The sequence below is a fragment of the Lampris incognitus genome, chromosome 1, assembly GCF_029633865.1.
Source record: "Lampris incognitus isolate fLamInc1 chromosome 1, fLamInc1.hap2, whole genome shotgun sequence".
In the NCBI taxonomy this organism is placed as follows: Eukaryota; Metazoa; Chordata; class Actinopteri; order Lampriformes; family Lampridae; genus Lampris; species Lampris incognitus.
In genome coordinates, this window is record NC_079211.1 from 143,537,301 (window position 1) to 143,555,278 (window position 17,978).

The following is a 17,978-nucleotide window of genomic DNA, read 5'->3' on the forward strand; positions in this document are numbered from 1 at the left end:
CATCAACGCTACTTATTCAACTGAAACTCTTACATAAGCTGCATATTCATTTTTTATGCTTTTTTTTGTTTTTGAAAATGTCGGTATGGATGGTTTGTCTGAGAGCTGGTTATTTATTTCTGAAAGAAGAAGACTATTGTGTTGAGGGGCTTTCGGTATACCTTGACAATCAGATGCAGAGGACGCCCTTTAGAAAAGAGAAGCTCATCTTTGACTACTGAAGTTTTATGCATGGTTGCCAACAGCATGCTTTTTAAAAGCATTGGGATGCTATTGGACGTATTTTGTAACCGTTTTTAAAGGTGAATTGTTAAAACTTAAATGTCTCTTCCATAAAGTACCAACCTTTGATGATTAAAAAAAAGGTTAAACAAAAAATTAAACAATGATATATGGTAACGATGTTAATTGCCGGCCAAGATACCATTTGTGCAAACTTCTGTACCTGCAATAGTGCCCATGTGTGTGTGTCCAATCAAATAGTAATTGACACCAACAACATTTTGAATTTTGAGTCAGATTGCGAGTGTAAATTCTCAGTCATTGGGGTCACTAATTTCTGTCACATAATGAGAATTGTATGCATCTATGTTGGCACAAAACTTGGACCACAACATTTCAAATCTCTTTCCAAGTGCGTTCAACTGTACCTAGTTAACAGTAATCGAACATCTTGCATTTGTTCATTGCTCTAAACAACACCTTACTGTAATTAATCAGATGTATTTTATATGTTGCTTTCATTTACCTAATTTCACCCCCCCCCTCCCCAAATGAATTCATATTTTATACAGTATATCTGCTCCCATACTATTTCCCACTAGGAACATTTCGAACCAAATCTCATACAGTTACATCCCCGTGTTCTCTGTTCAACATATGTACATTTGTCCATGTACCCTAACGTCAACGATCCCTGTCCTTGTATAATTTATATTAGTAAATGCTCATTTCATCATTAGAGAAAATTGTTATTACTCCACCACGAAACTCGGCTGTATTACACATAGATAAAAGCTGAGAGGCTCGAGAGAACATCCTCGGTGGAATAGAAATTAGAAATATGATTTTGCCTTACCCAACCACGGTCACGCTCACAGGCTGTACGCAGATGATTAGATCACGGGATGAAAAGGTGGAAATAGACGGCATTCTGTTCATTGTTTCACAAGTTCCGCGGGCACGATCGAGGATTTCTGTATATTTATTAAGCTGGGTTTTGATATGCAACGATGTTTACAATCCACACTATCGATGTGAGGACAGCACTGTGAATACTTCATTAAGATGACTTCCCGTTCGGTGGGAACTGGAAGTCCTCATCGTCGACTTTGTGGCCTTCGGCCCGCTGATGTTTTTTATATTGTTTTGATTCGTGAAATGACAAAAAAGAAAAAAAGAAAAATGTACTGTTGTATTTTACTTGGTGGACTCTTTTAAAATGACCAAGAAAGAGAAAAGATCAGTAAATCATTAGTTTTTGCAGTTACACTTGGAAAAATATCAAAGCTTGTATTATATTTGCATATTAAATAATCCAGCCGCAAGTTTTCATATGACTGAGTATGCATTTCTCATGATGTTTTTTTTTTTCTTCAATGTTTTGTATAAACTGGAAATTTTTATATCTTGTCACCTGCTTGTTTTGTCATTTTTATATATTTGTAATGAATAAATTGATTTATCCTATATGTACCAGATGAGTTATTGTTATGAATCCATCCATCCATTATCCGAACTGCTTATCCTGCTCTCAGGGTCCCGGGGATGCTGGAGCCTATCCCAGCAGTATTGGGCGGCAGGCCCCCGGGGAGCCACCCAGGACAGGCCGCCAGGCCATCACACACACACACACACAGTGACAATTTAGTATGGCCTAATTATTAAATTAATAATTAATAATTTTGTAGTGCCAATTTTAAATTGTTTGACATTATTATTATTGATTATTATTATTAATTATTGATTATTATTAGATTATTAATTACATAAAAATATATAAAATGATATATGTTATAAATTGTGTGTGTTTTCTTGGATCAAAAATCACATGATAGTGACAAGCCATTCACTCTTTAACTCGAGTGTGAATATCCATGTGACAGTTTTCGATGAACCAGATTACAGATGTATGTGTCGTATGCCCATCTGAGTATTTGCACTTCAAAAACCAACTCCCCATACTCTTTTATCAGGCTCATTTATAGAATATATTACATTTGACTTACACATATGCAATATTGGACCATATCGCCAACAAAATTATTCTGAGTGACCTGATCGAGAAAAAAAAATGACAGTGACAAGACAGTTGCTCTTTAACCTGGGTGTTTATATGTATATTTATGATATCTAACAAGACAGTTGCTCTTTAACCTGGGTGTTTATATGTATATTCATGATATCTAACAAGACAGATGCTCTTTAACCTGGGTGTTTATATGTATATTTATGATATCTAACAAGACAGTTGCTCTTTAACTAAGGTGTTTATGTGTATATTTATGGTCTCTCTCTCTCTACATATCTAATTGATCACATCATAAAGGCATGATATCTATCTCAACATTTCTGTATGAGTTGCAACTCTCCGTTATCCAGGCTCAGTCGCTCATTTGGTTGACATGCGCATGACATGCTTGACCATATTGCCAATACCATCAAATATATAATGATAGTGGTACTCCGTCTCCCACATGAACGTAGGGGTGCTGATCACTTTGTTCTTCTCGTCCACATAGGCTTCGTGATACAAGCAAGTCAAGGCCAATGTAGGAGTCACACTTGGGGCAAACGAGCAGATAATGGCAAAGTTTACATTGGAACTTAACCGGCATCCATGGTAAAGAGTGATGCGTCAAAGGATATGTATGGTTCGCGGACCGTGTGGCGCGCGCCCATGCTCTTCACAGCTTGCACCATGTTGGTGTGGGGCCAGTTCCCCCAGCGGCTGTTCTCATCCTTCTCATAGCCCATGGTCACGTCGATGCCGGGCAGCACCCGACAGGCCAGCATAGGAGCCATGCTGGACAGGCTGCAACAGGGGACAGGCAAGTGCATGGTCAGTGCAGCTTTTTAACTACGGCAAGACTGTAAGATGGGACCGGGGATCATCAAATCGACCGGGGGCCGGTGAAATGTGCACTGTGATAGTGTGAGACGTTGCAAACGCAAGGCCTGAGCAAGTATGGCCTTCAGTCAGTGGCAAAAGTAAAAAGGGCTGTGATGGCGGGAAAATACTGGTTCTTCTCACTGTATAACATTGGCACTACTGATCAAAAGATGACTACTAGTACTACTACTACTATGGCTACTAGTACTACTACTACTACGACTACTAGTACTACTGCTGCTGCTACTTTTGGCTGCTCCCGTTAGGAGTCGCCACAGCGGCTCATCTGTTTCCATCGTTTCCTGTCCTCTGCGTCTTCCTCTGTCACGCCAGCCACCTGCATGTCAAGTCAAGTCAGTTTTATTTGTACAGCCCAATATCACAAATTTGCCTCAGAGGACTTTACAGCAACACAACATCCCGCCCTTAAACCCTCGCATGTCCTCCCTCGCTGCATCCATAAACCTCCTCTTTGGCCTTCCTCTTTCCCTCTTGCCTGGCAGCTCCATATTCAGCCTCCTTCTCCCAACATACCCAGCATCTCTCCTCCGCACATGTCCAAACCGTCTCACTCTTGCCTCTCTTGCTTTGTCTCCAAACCGTCCAGCCTGAGCTGCCCCTCTAATATCCACCCATCCACCCATTATGCAAACTGCTTATCCTGCTCTCAGGGTCCCTCTAATATACTCATTCCTAATCCTGTCCTTCTTTGTCACTCCCAATGAAGCTCTTAGCATCTTCAGCTCTGGCACCTCCAGCTCTCCCTCCTGGCAGCTCCGCCTCCTGTCATTTCGTCAGCGCCACCGTCTCCAAATCGCACAACATAGCTGGTCTCACCACCATCTTGCAAACCTTCCCTTTCACTCTTGCCGGAACCCTTCTGATGAAAACGTGGATACGAGACAAAACTGATACCAAATAACTGCGCTCATATCAGCAGATTGACTAAGTGGAGCTATTTTGGCCCGTTCCCAGATTTCGTAGCACAAGTAATTGGAAAGTTTCTGTTTAATTTACAGACACCTGTGCTGATAATGATAACCCTCGTTGGTGTTTGATCACTGCAAATCCAAATCATTCGTTCCAAATGAAACACGTCGCCGGTGCTTCCCAGCCCACAACTGAATCTAAGTCAGTGATGTTTTAATATCTGTTGGCAAGTAGTTGGTTTGCCATATCTGCTTGTTAGCCGCAACAGCCTCGCAGCTTCTTCAGACTTGTCGCTGCTTGCCACATTCCTCACGGTGTGATAATCAAGCGCTCAATATGCCGGGGAAAAGAAAGTCAAGAAGAACATTTGTTTACATGTAAAATGTCAGTACTGTTGTTTTACGTGAAGGTAAAATCATGTGAATATTTCATCATGTTATTTTTATAACAACCCCGTAAAGATGGTGACCCAAGTGACCAGCAGCACCTTCTCGTGAGACGCTGTCATGGCCGGTGATAAAATGGCAATTATCGTGTACGTATGACAAAAATATCTACGATTTCAAGTCAGATTAGCTCTGCTGGTACATAATGGGACATTTTTGACGGGCTAAGCTAGACTTCAGTTGACATCAGGACCAGCCTCGTTCCAAAACAAACAGAAAAAAGATGTTTCTGACATATTCGGAGACGCTCCAGTCAGAAGAGTCTGACTTACTGCTGCATTGTGGCAACTGAGAAAAACAAGGTAAAGAAAAAAGCCGCCGCTGTGCCTGAGACAAACATGGTATGTTAAGACATGGAGGGGGTATTATAACGCTCACTGCGACCATTTATGATAAAATGTACCTTTTATTAATCCCTGTGGGGAAATTCCTCTTCTGCATTTAACCCATCCTATTGTATAGGAGCAGTGGGCAGCTGCAGCGCCCGGGGACCAATTCCAGTTCTTCTTTCCACTGCCTTGCTCAGGGGCACAGGCAGGAGTATTACCCCCTAACATGCATGTCTTTTTGATGGTGGGAGGAAACCGGAGCAGCCGCAGGAAACCCACACAGACACGGGGAGAACATGCAAACTCCACACAGAAAGGCCCTGGGACGGCCTGGGGTTCGAACCCAGGACCGTCTTGCTGTGAGGCAACAGTGCTAACCACTGGGCCACCGTGCTGTGCTGCCCTTTATTCCATATCACCACACACCGATCATAACTTAATCTGCATAAGACGCAAGTTTACAATCTGCTAAGCTACCAACTTTGTCTAGCCAATCGGTACCTTACATACATGCATACATAAGGCACATTCATAAGGTACATACCTTACAGGTATTAATGACAAACAAATGAAAAACGGATCAGTTTTAGGCATCAGGGGGCACTGCATATCTGTAACTGAACTTGGGGGGGGGGGCGATTAAAAAACAAAAACAAAAACAAAACATTTGAGCCTAAATTTCAAAGCTCGGTGGCAATTTACCAACTTGAACCACTTGTGTCTGACCACTGTGTCTTGAATTCTGCAGGATCACTTCAGGGGAATATGATATGATGGAAGAAGGGCAGGAGTACCATAACTCCGGACCTGGAAATCTCATCAATCATAGAATTGTTCACGTACTCCACACAAAGTCCCTGAGTTTATCTTGCAATATTGAAAACTTTCCATCCTGTACCGGAAATATTGAAATTGCAATCAGTAGCAAAGAAATTGGTCACTACTGTATTGGCTTCGGGGTGTTATGCCCCCTCCCAGGGGGTCTTGGTCCTACAATTCTATCCATCACTAACAGTCCTATAAGAATTGGTTTTGTCCTCCATTCCTCTCCCTCTCTCTCTCTCCAGCATTTACAAGCTCATTATCAAATTCATGCTTTTCTTACAAATTTCACAGAAAGTCTTATTTTAGAAACTTGGAAGTGGATCTTTTTCAAGCTACAAGTCATAGAGAGCAAATGATTTTCTTATTTACTTAATTAGCGCCCATCACTTATTTTGTCAGTAAGGCCCAAGATAGAACAAGAGGTGAGGTGAAAGCTCCCCGTCAGAGATTTTCCCTCAGTCTGTTTTTGTCAACAACCCTATGAACATATTGTGTTAACTGGCTTTAAACGATAATCCACATTTGAAATGTTTTTTTAAAACTTTGGCAGTGCGGAAGGGGAAAATCCTCGGAGGGCATGTTTTCACCTGACTATAGAATAATTTCAGCCGACTGTCTCACCGCACTGAACTGCAAGGTGATGACACACCTTTCCAAACCCATTTGTCACAATTTAAGTCAAGTCAAATCCTCTACCCATTGTTTATGTGGTTTGGACGCACTTTTTATTGTACCTCAAGGAAGCTGCACTGTACTGCTGACTTTAAGTCAAGGTCTATTTAAGCTTAGCCCATCTGTTTGCCGGACTGCTGTTGGGCAACTGCTCACCTTGCATTTCTCTGTTTGGTCATTCTTACTGTTCCTTTGCTGATGCACGTTTTTGCATTTGCAAATTTGCAAGTTTTGTGTTTGTAATGATGGTACCCTCTTGGCTAAGTTTATTCAGAAATTAACCTTAAAATAAATAAAAGGGTAAATAGATAATGACTAAAATACATTGTAGCATCACTACACCTCAGTCATTCTTAAGATTTTATTAGCACTTCTGAAGGAAGGTTAGGCCCGGTAACAAGCGCCACATAGCTTGTAACCCCATGTGAGTCATCGTGGAGGCAGGTCATTATGCAGACCCATTTAGATATAAAGTTAATCACACTTTATTTCATTTGGGCTTCTGGGTTATGAAATGCTGTGATTACCTAGAGGGAGTCAGAACTGGGTTAGTCCCCTTACATAGGACATTTTTATAGACTTGCTTTTATATTTACTCTTTCTGGCATTGGTCTGACTGCCTTTAAAACTGCCATGCGCTGTTGACAGACCTAACATTGACTCAGGGACACTTACTAACTATAGACCAATGTCCAACCATCTGGTTTCTATTTAAAAATACTGGAAGAATTTGTGGCTAAACACAAGGCTTTTGTGTCAAACAACAAGCTTTTCGAAACACCTCAATATGCCTTCTATCTATTGAACCAGCTCTCGGGACAAACTGTCTTCTGTTTGCAATAGGTTTTTATTCCATCTCGTGTTTGTGCAACTTGCTCTTCATGGCTGTCTTTGACACGAATAACCAAGGTATACTTGTACCGGCTCGTTCTTGGCTAATCCTGTCTGAGAGAAGACATTGTGTCTTACTTACATGGTCCTCTAAATACCCTGGGGTGAAGGAACATTGGTGTCCTCCAGAGCTCGATCTGTGATCGTTTGCTTTTATCTTTATACATTTCACCTGCTGGCCATATCATCCGCGGTTATGGACTCAATCTCCACCGTTATGCAGACAACACTCATTTGTATGTACCCATTAAGCCAAATGATCACTGAAAAAGTAATGCTAACTTTTGAATATTGTGTGGTCACCTAAATTCCATGGTCAAAAATTCCGGTATTGCGCTGATCTGACCCTTTATACCAAGCTACGCGTTCAGGAAACCACCAACTTTCCCACTGGACACCCCCCCCCCCCACTCACATCTGGCTTTTGCCTTTAGTGGGAAAGGTTAGAGTCGTTCCAGGGAAGCATGACTCTGCAGTCGTCACTGGTATTTACTGGCTCGGCAGCGATGGAAACATGACACGTGGGTACATATGCTAATTTCTGCCCCTTTTCCGGCGCGGTGTTATGACGCCCCTGCGGGTAACTTCCGCGCCTCTTAATCGTCTCAGCCACAAATTCCGCCCAAGCAGCGCTCGAACATCGGTCCAGATTAGTCGGCACCGGGTTTGAAAAGGACGCCGAATTAGCAACGGATGTATGTAAAAGAAGTAACCATCGTAACATTTTCGCTGGCCTCCATGTTGCTTTCTACTGTCCCTCCACGCCCCGACGTCATACCGGAAACATCCCGGCGCATTCGTGACGTCAAACGTGACGCGTCAGAAAAAAATAGTAAAAACAAAAACAAAGGCGTCTTCGTCTACTGAGAGTGGGAAAAGAGTCGGTCGTCTATTTTCAGGGTTTCCCACATTTGAAAAACCCGCACATACGCGCTAATTTTGGTGGGAAAGGGGGGGGTATGAGACTGCTTTTTCCACCTTCAGATCCCAACATCCCACATAAGGGCTGGGAAAAAATGGAAACAACACCCAGAAGGACAAGAACAAAACCCAGGAACTTGCTCTTGCTATGATGATGATGATCATCATCATCATCATCACTGTTAGTACTGATGTTGGGTCTCTATCAATAATAACAGCAGCAGTGATAGATAGATGTTTTTACTCATATCAAGGTCAGTGTATTGCCCAGATTATATTGGTCCAAAGATTTCCACCGGTATGGCATGGTGCCAACATACTGAGATATGATGATATCGGATCATCTTAATATATTTGAAATGTATTATTCAGGATACTCGGATTGCAGTGAAATTAGACGAAGAAGCCACAATATCCGCATTTCTGGGAAACATGTCAGACACTATGTTGTAAAAACTATTTACACACGGCCTGCTGAATTTTGACCTTTTTGATTCAAAATAGTTAGTGTACAACCCTAGGAATAATTTCAGTATCCCCCTGCTGTTGCAATACCTTTATCAGCCTCCTGTGCATCTGGTATAAAAAGGCTACTCCTCGATACATACCCAATAGGCTTGCGTAAACGGTGGAAGTCTTTGAGCACTTTCTCCACATCATTATGGACCTTGCAGTCTTTGCCTTCCTTCACAAAGGTAGACCTGAAGAGTACAAAGGTGTTATGACATCACGCCTTGCTTTTTCACCCTCTATTATTGTCATCAATCAAATCTTACGTTATTCGGACACAAAAACAAAATACAACACAGGACAACAACATAGCTAAAACAGCAGTTCACAAGTCCACAGTGATTAAAACCTTATACAATTATTCCAGTGTTTCCAGAAACAAGAGGAGTACCTTGTGTCACTTTGTGTGGGCTCGGTTAAAACCATTATAATCACATTCGTGGAATCAATTAATCGACACATAAATTTGTACATAACATTCCTCAACACAGCATGAAAAGTGGGGACATTACTCGTCACAATCATATGACGTGCCCATCATATGACGTGTCCATCATATGACGTGTCCATCATATGACGTGTCCATCATATGACTTGTCCATCTTGGAAGCTTGAGCAAGATTCTGAATGCATCGTTATGTGCTACTTGCAGCTTTTTCCATCCTTGTTTTGCTATAATTGCACCACAAATGGGCTGTATAGAGTGGAGTACAGCAGGCCCTAAAAAGAGCGGTTTTAACCTCATCTGTACACAGATGACATTTGCGTGCCAGCATATTGGCTTGTGCATACAGTGTGCAACACTGACGCTGCACATCGTCTTCATCCCACAGATCATCCCTGATGGTGTGACCCAAATATCTTACTTTGTTCACCACATTTAGTGCTTGGTCTGCCATGAGGAATGAAGGAAAATCTTGCTTCTGATCCTCCTCGGTTTTAGCAATCGTGACAACACTCTAATGTACTCCTCTGTTTTCCGCTTATGTATAAATATCCCACCGGAGCTTCTAAGTGACTACAGATCCCTCAAAGTTCCTCACAGATTTTTGGTAACGCCATTCCCTCCTGGAAAGATAACACCGTCAAAGTTGTTGACGTCCAGCTTGGACAGGTCTTGCATTTGCATCATTCCCTGTCCATGACTGAAACGAGCCGCCTCCACCATCATGTTTCTATGTAATGGCCAAAAATAATCATAAATACTTCTTTGTGTTATTAGTAAAGTCAGATATGTAATTTACAAAATCAAGTAACCCATTGTACTGAGCTATGCTCTCTCTTCATTTCAGTGCACTAATTTGCTGTAACAAACACACCGGTTCTCCCCAGAAGCAGGCTGCTTTTTCAGATGGTCCATCACGTGCATCTGCTGTTGATTCGGTGCGAACATCTGGAAGCGTGCGCCGTTGCGGCTCAGGTGATACATAGTGCTTAAGAAACAGTTGTGCATTATATTTCTGTGCAGCACAATTCAACGATTTCGTTTCTGCAGAACAAACAAAAATCCCCATGCTGAGCTCAGCAGATATGATACTCACTATACTGCCTCGTGGACGTCTGTACCGTCCCACCAGCCGCATCCTGAAAACACCTAGGGTGAGGTTTTGGTTGGGAGTGATTCACAAATCAGACTACCAAGAGCGGTGGATTTTCCAGCTAATCACAGAATTGTTCACAATAGGATACCGTCGACCCATCCTGTCTGAGCCTGTGCTGTCTTGACATGTCTCACTTACCACTGCAATGTTGGTGTTTCCCCAGTTGCCATAGTCACCGTGATGCACGAAGCAGGCGGGCTGACGAGAGAGGGCGGCCAGTGTCTGTTTTGAAAGCAAAACCCTGCTTGCGAACATGATGCAGCTTCAAACTCGCGACTCTTTACAGGAGAGATCTGACTTACTGCCACCTAGCCGGGACGACTTCTGACGGCTGCAGCATTGCTGAAGCGGTATATATACCATCTAACGCCGTCCAAGTGACGTTGCCTCCTAAGCTCTCTTTACAGGAAAGGGAAGAGTCACTTTTTCTTTGCCTCAACTGACCTACTCCCTTCCTCAACACCCCCTCATTAAGGCCTTGTGCGTTGATCAAATTAATCCAACTCATCTGGCCAACGATGGAAGCAACCAGCTCTGCAATCAAGTCCAAACATGGACCGTCTGTGGCATTTAGAAATGAACTCTTAAAAAGCTGTTTTAAAAAAAAAAAAGGCAAGAAAAAGAAATGGCAAATGTCTGCCTTGGAAAATATACTGAAATCTGCAGCGTGTCGAGGCCTCCAACTACGCTCGCTGGTCGGCGCTCCCGTCATTTTCTATATCTGCATATTGTGTTGCGTGCAAAACGGGGTCACCGATAGTGCTTTTTGCACCGCACCGCATGTAAAGTAACGCGGGAAGTAATGCCTGCCGTGTAAAGACATGCCCTTTAAAGTCTATTAGGTCGTAAGGCTCTTACTCTCCGTAATGCCGTGTGGCATCCACATCGTCTAGACATCGAACCTTTAAATACCCTCGTTAGGCGGAAGTGTCGAAGTTTATACGTTGCCTCTCGGTTCAACACTACATCTGCTTACGGCGCAGTTTATAGCGGCGGTTTTACCACCAGCTGGATTCTCGCCGTTCAGCTTCTAGGTCCCGCCACGAAGAAGAGAAGTGAGGCGAAAATGGGACATTTCTTTTTATTATGACCAGTGTTATGTAAAAACAGTCAATATTTCGCGTTACATTTGGACAGAGTGAAGAAAGGATAGCAAAAAAAAAACAAAAAAAAAAAAACGTGGGGAACAAAACGTAGAAATGTTGTAAACGGAAACAATGTGTCACCTACAAGTAATTACAACATTAACACAGCACAATGTTAAGCCTCGGGGGGAGGGGGGGGGGAGAGGGGGGCACCTTCTCTCAGAAGCTCCCACAGGTTTCTCCCAAAAGGGCTCATTTGAAGAAGGGAAAAGAAATCATGCATAGAGAACACACATTAACTGAAACGCAAGATAATCACAGAATACAAAGGAGGTTCGGCAAACTGATGAAAATGACAAGACCGACTTCTGTGGTGCAACTTCTATCAAATGCCGACTCTTATCATTGAGCAACAAAACACACTTTTTCTCTGCGAGCATCAAATCTAGTAGGCTGAAGCAAAGGGGGGGGGGGGAGGGGGGCATGCCATAATCATTCTCAAACACACACACACACACACAAGCAAACTTCCATTATCTGCAAAAAAAGCTTTTTATTTTCCTTGCGCCAGCCTCAAATACAGATCAAACCTGCCTCAGAAGCTGCTGATTCAGCTCTACACTGCAGTAATCCAGTCTGCCCTCTGCACACCCATCGCCGTCTGGCTTGGATCGGCCACCAGACAGGACAGCGACAGACCACAACGGGCAGCTAGGTCTGCAGAGGAAAAATCATTGGTGCCAACCTGCCCTGCATTCAGGGCTTATACACCTCCAGGCTCAGGAAACGGGCGGGCAGCATCACTGCAGACCCATCACACCCCGGTCACAACCTGTTCCAACTCCTCCCCTCTGGTAGGCGCTACAGAGCACTGCACCCCAAAACAACTAGTTTCTTTCCACAGGCTGTCATTCAAATGAATGCTTGACACAGTCAAATAAAGCCAACCATTTTGTACACGCTGTACATATATACGCATGCCGGTACACTCTGTCATGTCCATCTACCTCAGGCATGTACGTAAGCAACCTGCTAACATCTACCTCAGCATCTCTTGACATATTCTCTGCACCGCTGCACTTTGTCGCCTCTTATTTCACCTGTATAAGTCAATCCTTGTGTATATATTTGAAGATTGTTGCGTTGCTGTGTTGTTATTCTATGTTAAGTACACAGAGAGCTATGAAACCGGGGTCAACCCGCACGGCCGATAAACATCAGAATCAGAATCAAGTTTATGGGCCACGTAGGTCTGCACATACATGGAATTTGACCCCGGTTTCATGGCTCTCTCAACACGACGCTGATCCTAAAAGTGATTCACAGAGAGAGGGGAAGAAGAAAAAAATAAGACGTATAGCACTATGGACAATCACTTAATAAATAAAGGTATATTTGATATAAAAAGGAAATATCTAAAACAATTTTGTCGATGATTTTTTTTTTTTACATTTTGGAACCAATCTAGAGACATGTAGCAAGCATATCAAAAATGTGTTCAAACGAACTACGCTCGATGATGTTCCTTCCATGTCCAACCGGGGGGGGGGGGGGGGAATAGCTGCTGCGGCGCACTGCCGACAGCCTAACTTCAAAAACTGGCATCTGAAGTAGTTGTGACTTCTAAACAATCAAATCAGTCACTGGTGATGACTCATAAAACAGCACACCGTGTGGTTTATTAGTTTCCTTTACATGTAAGCACCAAATCCTAAGAGCCATTTACATGCAAACCACTAAAAGCTTCAGTGGTGAAAGTATCAACGCTTTAGTTTCTGCCACCACCAAAGAAAGTTTTCATGCACCAAGCACCAGCAATTGAGGACTATGTGCGCTCGTTGTACACTTCGGCTTCATTATGGAAAAGAGAGAATTTGCAAAGATATCCACTTGAGAGCTACTGAATCACACTTTTTTTTTTTTTTACGTGTATTTCTCTGTTGATCCGGCCAATAGCAGCGCCCATAGAAAAGCACGTATAATCAGACAGAAACGAGGCCTGCTCGGCTACATCAGGGCGTGTAGGCAGGCGGCGGCTGGAATTGGTTGGCAATGTCATAATCAGCAGGATACGTTTCATTGCTTTCCTCCATCTCGGACAGCAGCTCCAAAGCCTGCTCCTCCTCCTCGGTGGGGTAGTGGCGCAGCAAATTTGCAGCTGTGGCGAGAATAGAGGCTCCGCCGGCCCCCGCCACCAGGTAGAAGCTGATTGCAAATGTGACGTATATTAGAGAGCCGTGGTATTTTTTGTGTTGCTGCTGAAGTGACAAGATGAGCTCCGAGGCCCAGTAGCAGAATCCTATCACCGTGGCACACTGGAGCACTGATGACAAGGAGATTAACACAGAAAATAATTAATCATTGATGGGCGGATGCAGATGGTCCGATGTACAGCAATTTATAAAACAGATGGCTCAAATCAAGCAGTCTGATTGGCTGTTAGCCATGGTATAATAACCGTACACAACGGCGATGACGTCTTTACACAATTCAGTATCACTCCGCTATTATGCTGCATAGCAAACGCCTTGCCCTATGTGCAGGGAGCCAGGAGGGCCTATTTCTTTGTAAGAACAAGGCTTCGTGAAAGCTTTATGAAATGTTTATAAAAATGGTCTTTCATAATGCCATATTTGGGAACAGTTTTATAAAAGCAATAGTTCACTCCAGGCTGTGTAGAGTGGCACTGGAAATGATAATAAGCCCCAAGTTCTGGTTTTAGGCGACTCCATTTTTAGATTTGTGGATCTACCCTGTGCTGTAACCTACTGCCTTTATGGTGGCAAAGTGATCCAACTCTCAACAACGTTGTTCACTATAACTGTGTGGACTCTCGCCAACGCTGTTCAATCAGCATTGGTGAGTTTCACTATGACTGTGTGGACCCTTCAGTCCACACAGTCATAGTGAATGCAGAAATGGATGACGTCATGTCAAGAAAATCAATTAAGCTCCAGCACAACAGGAAATCATTGGCATTAACTATTGAGAGCCTGGGTAACCACTGTATACTATCTGGTACTATTCCCACTATGTCAACCAGATCTGAATGTTTTAGCCGTCTTTTTAGCCCCCATGGTTGCAAAACTTCTGTACAGCAACAAGTTATGGTTTTATCAGCCATTTCGATTCGTTTTGGACTGAGCCTGATTCGTATAAAACTGACTGCTTACATCCAAACTGGAAAGGGACCAGGCAACTGGTGTCAAAATGCTCAACTATATAGCTTTTAACTTCTTCTGACCCACATCGCAGAAAGAACCTAACAACCCCATTTTGATTCTAAATACACCCACTCTTGGTAGAGACGGTCCTGCTGGCTCATGGCCAGTTTCTACTAATTCAAATGATAAAACTCCTAATGATAGCTGCCAAGTCCCAGAAAGTCTCCACAGTATCGACAACCATTTCCTCCACAACTATAGTCATATCCCTGTCATAATCAGCGATAACCGGGATGTTAAATATAAGAGCTACAACTTTCGAAATCAGAATAACATCATCCACATTAAGCCCTCCATTTTCATCCCCTGCCACTTCGCAAAATGTTACTTTAAATATTGGCTTTATGAACACTTGCCACTAAATCACTGCTTACCCATGACATAACAAATGACCGCAGTCTTGTTGGTTTTACGAGCTTATGTGGAACCTGTCTAAAGCCAAAAGACTTCGTAAGCCTAAATGAGGCAACACTTCCAAATTACACTAGTTTACAAGTGTCACAGGAATCAAGAAGAGGTGGGGGCATAGCTGCTATATTTGACTCCAGATTGTTAATGCTAAATCCAACTAACACCATTTTTTTTAATGCACTCTCAATAATCCAGGTAAGAAAATCACAGAAAGTTGAATCAGTTCATCTGGACACAACGTTTATTGGGAGAAACGTTTCATCACTCATCTAAGTGATCTCTTCAGTCTCAACTGACTGCAGGTATCCATCCATTTTCCAAACCGCTTATCCTGCTCTCAGGGTTGCGGAGACGCTGGAGCCTATCCCAGCAGTCATTGGGTGGCAGGCGGGGAGACACCCTGGACAGGCTGCCAGGCCATCACACAGGGCCCGCCCACACACACACACACACACACACACACACACACACACACACACACACACATTCATACCTAGGGACAATATAGTATGGCCGATTCACCTGACCTACATGTCTTTGGACTGTGGGAGGAAACCGAAGCCCCCGGAGGAAACCCATGCAGACACGGGGAGAACATGCAAACTTCACACAGGACAACCCGGGACGACCCCCAAGGTTGGACTACCCCGGGGCTCAAACCCAGGACCTTCTTGCTGTGAGGCGACCGTGCTAACCACTGTGCCACCGTGCCGCTCTGCAGGTATCCCCACCCTTATAAACAATACAGTGGCATGACAGAAAAAGGTGATCCGTTTCATATGCAAATTGCTATGACCATTAACTAGCGTTTCAACGGCCATGTGTACTATTCACAGAGGATTGGGGAATGGTTGCAATCGCAGCATTGTAAATTGGCGACAGATGTACTCTTAGACCCCCTTGGTTCAGTGATGGTCATCCCCTCTTCACATAGATGGTCTCTTTGACTCCCTGTTCAAACCAGCAATCCTTACTTACTTGATCCCATTCCTCCTAAGTTTATTATATGTATTATAAGTTTATTATCATTGTATATCTCTTACTAATATAGTAATAATAATATTTTACAAAAGTTGGTTATTATTTTATTATATATACACTCCTTTGAGACATACTTTGTGATATTGGGCTATGATACATTTTGACTTGACTTGATATATTGTGATTATATCACAATATACTACTGCCTGTCGTGAGCTATTGCTTAGTAGTAAAACAAATCTACTTCCAACATTGAATTTAGTGTTGTACTATTGCTGTGGTTCAGACAGGTAAAATAATAGTGTCCCGAACACGCGCACACACCAAAAAACTTCTTCAGGTGTACAGTCAAAGAAATAATAAAAAAAAAAAAACAGAGACTGTTTAGTCAAAATGTTAACTTTGCTGGAATAACTGTTTAGGACAGTGTTTCTCAACCCAGTCCTCAAGGACCCCCTATCCTGCATATTTTCTTTGCAACCCTGAATAGGTACCTGTTCGTAGTTATTCAACCAATCAGCAATGAATTTTGTCAGACGTCGCACACCTTGCATAATTAAGTGCTGCGAGATGATTGGCCGAGTAAGTACAAGCAGGGCTACCTACGCAGGGTTACAATGAAAATCTGCGGGATAGGGGGTCCTTGAGGACTGGGTTGAGAAACACTGGTTTAGGAGCATTTAATTAAAGGTGTAAGCCCTATTTCTTTGATCCGCGCCAGACAGACAAACTAACATAAGAATCATACCTGTAAGGATGTGGGCAAATGCATATCTGCGTGTGATTTTGAGAGCAGGGTGCTTGGGTCCAAACACATCTAAGAGGAAGGCGGTCAGACTGCACAGAATACCCAGGAAGCAGAAGGCAGCAATCACCCTCAGCAGCAAAATGGTCTGTGGGTTCACGCAATAATCTACAAGACAGGGGAAACGACATAAAGCATTATTACAGCTGAACCTCAGAACGGAAGACAAAAGCAACCCCCCCCCCCCACATTGTAAATCGACGGTTTAAATGCGTGTTGCAGTGTTTGTGTCAGTCAGCGTGTTCTCTCTCTCTCGTCTCACCGTCCAGAAGCTTGGGGTCAATGTACCCCAGCACATCCGCAACGCCAACTTCTTGTCTTGGACACGTGCCTCCGTGAACCCGGAGCCAGGCCGGTTCCGCCAGAGCCGTACACAGCGCGGTGATGGAGAGAGCCCCGGGCAGCGCGGACGCCAGACTCCTCTCCGGCTGTTTGGGCAGAGAGGAGCCGCCTCGCCTCCTTCGACTTCCAGGGGCAGCGGAACCCGGCTGCGCGTACATGATCACCGCCGACCGACTGTTGCAGTGTCCCTCCGCGCGTTAAGGTCAGCGAATTGGCCACGCACGTCTCTCTCCCCCCGCCCGCCCGCCCCCCCGACGGCCCAACGCTAACGATCCGACCCACGCCAACAGACCGGCTATGCGCGACACGGCTAACGGTATATAGCTTCAACAGCGCTGTTGATCCGCACACGACGGGTCAAGCCCAAGAACAATGCGGAAGGGTGGACAATAGACGAGCGGGCCTTCGGGCCTGTGCCGTGTTGTTGTTGTTAGCTCGGTAAGCTAACGTCAGTTTTTCTCCCAAACACGAGCCGGTGAACTTAACGGAATACCAAAACCAGAGGACAGAGGTCTGACATGAAGCTAATGGGCTGACCTGGCGTTAGAGAATCCGGTAATTTGGTCGAGGGGAGGGGGGCAGAAAAACAAACAAAGACAAATTAAAAAAAAAACAAAACAAAAGACAGCTGGCTTCCCGTACAAAAGGCTCTTCCTTGTTCATGCCATTCTTCGTCGTGGATTAAAACGCAACAAGCTGAAGATGAAAGCGACCGGGGTCTCCCCCTACCGGCGGGTTCTAGAATGACAACCCAACGCGGACGCTGCCAGACACGGACCGACGTGGGACCTTGACCAAACGAGGGGGTCCAAACGCGTCGTTAAAGGGGGGCAAACACATCATTAAAGGGGGGGCATCAAGGGAGGCAAACGCGTCATTAAAGGGGGGGGGGC

General features: G+C 43.9%; 2 protein-coding genes across 2 annotated transcripts; both read right to left on the minus strand.

The window, feature by feature from the left end:
• Positions 1-2,202: 2,202 nt before the first annotated feature.
• Positions 2,203-10,547, minus strand: gatd3l (glutamine amidotransferase class 1 domain containing 3, like). Its single transcript, XM_056280765.1, has 7 exons — positions 10,376-10,547; positions 10,178-10,230; positions 9,956-10,069; positions 9,680-9,811; positions 8,735-8,827; positions 2,869-3,034; positions 2,203-2,746 (listed from the first exon to the last, which is right to left on the minus strand). Exons 1-7 carry the CDS (start codon positions 10,490-10,492, stop codon positions 2,612-2,614), a joined length of 810 nt encoding a protein of 269 aa, XP_056136740.1. The 5' UTR covers positions 10,493-10,547; the 3' UTR covers positions 2,203-2,611.
• A 764-nt stretch (positions 10,548-11,311) lies between these two features.
• tmem127 (transmembrane protein 127) lies at positions 11,312-17,820 on the minus strand. The gene is made up of 3 exons (XM_056280754.1): positions 17,006-17,820; positions 16,687-16,851; positions 11,312-13,645 (listed from the first exon to the last, which is right to left on the minus strand). The coding sequence occupies exons 1-3, from the start codon at positions 17,241-17,243 to the stop codon at positions 13,335-13,337; spliced, it is 714 nt and encodes a 237-aa protein (XP_056136729.1). The 5' UTR covers positions 17,244-17,820; the 3' UTR covers positions 11,312-13,334.
• Between the last annotated feature and the right edge of the window lie 158 nt (positions 17,821-17,978).